Genomic DNA, 2,375 nt, shown 5'->3' on the forward strand with positions numbered 1-2,375 from the left:
AGAGCACTTGCTGCTCTTCCAGAAAACCCTAGTTCAGTTCCAGCGCCCACGCCAGGCAGCTCCCCACAGTTTGTAACCACAGCCCCAGGGGGTCTACACTCTGGGTTCCGATGGCACCTGCACTCAGGTGCACATGCCCACGTGCAGACACACCTACACAGAATTGAAATGATCAAAGCCAGTCTTTTTTTTAAAAGCATTTATCTTTCTCACTCAAGAAACAAAAGGTGCCCCTCTGCTTCATTCTGTCATATATCAAATTTACAAATTATGATTTTCTTTTCTTTTTCAGAATTAAAATTTTGGAAATGTTCAGCTCTCATAATCTCCAGTCTGTGTTCGCGCGGCTCATTGAACCTCCCCATATTGACTCCCTTCGTGCCTCAAAAGTGCGGTTACGGGACTTGGGAGCCCTAACTCCAGATGAGAAGCTGACCCCTCTGGGCTATCACTTGGCCTCTCTGCCAGTGGACGTGAGGATCGGCAAACTGATGCTGTTTGGGTCTATCTTCCGCTGTCTGGACCCGGCTCTCACCATTGCTGCAAGCTTGGCCTTTAAGTCCCCTTTTGTAAGTGAGCATTTGTCTAAATTGGAGTTTATGTCACAGTCTAGAAGGAATCTTTAGGCCTCAGAGGTATGTGAGCCCTCCAAAAATTTGCTTGTATATGGGATGTGAAATTTTTCCTTAGAAAGATCTCTATCCCTCTCCCCCCCCCCCAAAAAAAAACCCTTGGGTATTAGAGGTATAGCTATTAAAATAATATGGTTTTAGTTTGCTATTGCTTATTATAGAAAAATCAAAAAACAGTAAGGCAGCAAGAGACCCCTATATAATTTCAAAAAGTAATGAACACATTTACCAACTTTTAAAAGTAACTTTTGAAATATAATTTGTGTATACAGTTCACCCATTTACAAGAATTTAAGTCAGTGTAGCACTTGCCAGCATGTGTGAGGCCCTGGGCTCCATCTCCAGTACTAAGGCAGGGAGATGTATCACCATCCCACTGTGGCTTTGAGTTTTGTACAACCTTCCCGCTAGGACCAGTTTTCTTTTCTTTTTTTTTAAATTTTTTTTTTTAAATAGTTATTACGTATACAATAGTCTGTCTGCATGTCTGCCTGCAGTCCAGAAGAGGGCATTAGACCTCATTACAGATGGTCCATGGTTGCTGGGAATTGAACTCAGGACCTTTGAAAGAGTAGGCAATGCTCTTAACCACTGAGCCATCTCTCCAGCCCTAGGACCAGTTTTCAAGGCTAGTCTGAGCAATATGGCTCAGCAGTTAAGAACACTGGCTGCTCTTCCAAAGGACCCAGGTTCAATTCCCAGCACCCACATGGCGGCTCATAGCTACTGTAACTCCAGTTCCAGAGAATCTGACATCCTCACACAGATATATGCAGGCAAAACACCAATGTACATAAAATAAAAATAAATCATTACCAAAAGAAAGAAACAGCCAAACAAATCCAAAAAATAGGTAGGTCTTTGATGACTATCCTTTGCCATTTGGTATTAAAAAACCGTAATTGCTTATCTTGGGCTCACTTTGAACTCACAGAACAAAAGGCCATTCATTAGCTTCAGTATGGCGCTTGCCTTGGATCAGCCTACCCACGGACTAGCACACTTTGTACCGGGCTAGACGCTTTCCCCAGGCAGTGGGTTTCGGCAGTAGGGGAGTGCCATTTGAAACCTCAGATAAACTTTCCTGCAAATCCATCTCCCTCACTTAGGTGTCTCCCTGGGATAAAAAAGAAGAGGCTAACCAGAAAAAGCTGGAATTTGCATTTGCAAACAGTGACTATCTGGCCCTTCTCTGTGCATATAAGGTAAGGTGATCTCAGAACTTAGGTTTGTAACCACAGTTGGCACCAACATTAAAGTAAGTTCAGCTTGATTTTCTCCACAATTTAGGGTTGGCAGCTGAGTACAAAAGAAAGCGCGAGAGCGGGCTATAATTACTGCAGACAGAACTTCCTGTCAGGAAGAACTCTGCAGGTGAGTGGCTTCTCTGCTGTCCCTTCATCCATTTCCACTGTAGGGCTAACAGTTAGCAGAGGGCCTGCAGCTCTACCCATTTGTCCTCTCTGGACGGTGGGAAGGTTATTTCTGAGCATGCGTGGTTTTCTTGGCTGTGCAGAATGGCAGACATGAGATTTTGACTGATGAAACTCTCACCTGACTTGGTTGTCCACATTGCTAACTATGTGCTTATTTATTTATTTATTTATTTATTTATTTATTTATTTATTTATTTATTCATTCATTCATTTGGTTTTTCGAGACAGGGTTTCTCTGTGGCTTTGGAGCCTGTCCTGGAACTAGCTCTGTAGACCAGGCTGGTCTCGAACTCACAGAGATCCGCCT

At 43.4% G+C, this 2,375-nt stretch overlaps 1 protein-coding gene across 4 annotated transcripts in view; it reads left to right on the forward strand.

The window, feature by feature from the left end:
* Dhx57 (DExH-box helicase 57) overlaps positions 1-2,375 on the forward strand; it is a 55,479-nt gene that overhangs the window by 39,833 nt on the left and 13,271 nt on the right. For all 4 annotated transcript variants that reach the window (XM_005360759.3, XM_026785956.1, XM_026785957.1 and 1 more), the window contains exons 17-19: positions 293-569; positions 1,742-1,837; positions 1,923-2,006. In XM_005360759.3, coding sequence (XP_005360816.1) covers positions 293-569; positions 1,742-1,837; positions 1,923-2,006 — 457 coding nt within the window. The remainder of the gene's footprint in view (positions 1-292; positions 570-1,741; positions 1,838-1,922; positions 2,007-2,375) is intronic.

This window comes from Microtus ochrogaster, linkage group LG3 (genome assembly GCF_000317375.1).
Source record: "Microtus ochrogaster isolate Prairie Vole_2 linkage group LG3, MicOch1.0, whole genome shotgun sequence".
NCBI classification, from domain to species: Eukaryota; Metazoa; Chordata; class Mammalia; order Rodentia; family Cricetidae; genus Microtus; species Microtus ochrogaster.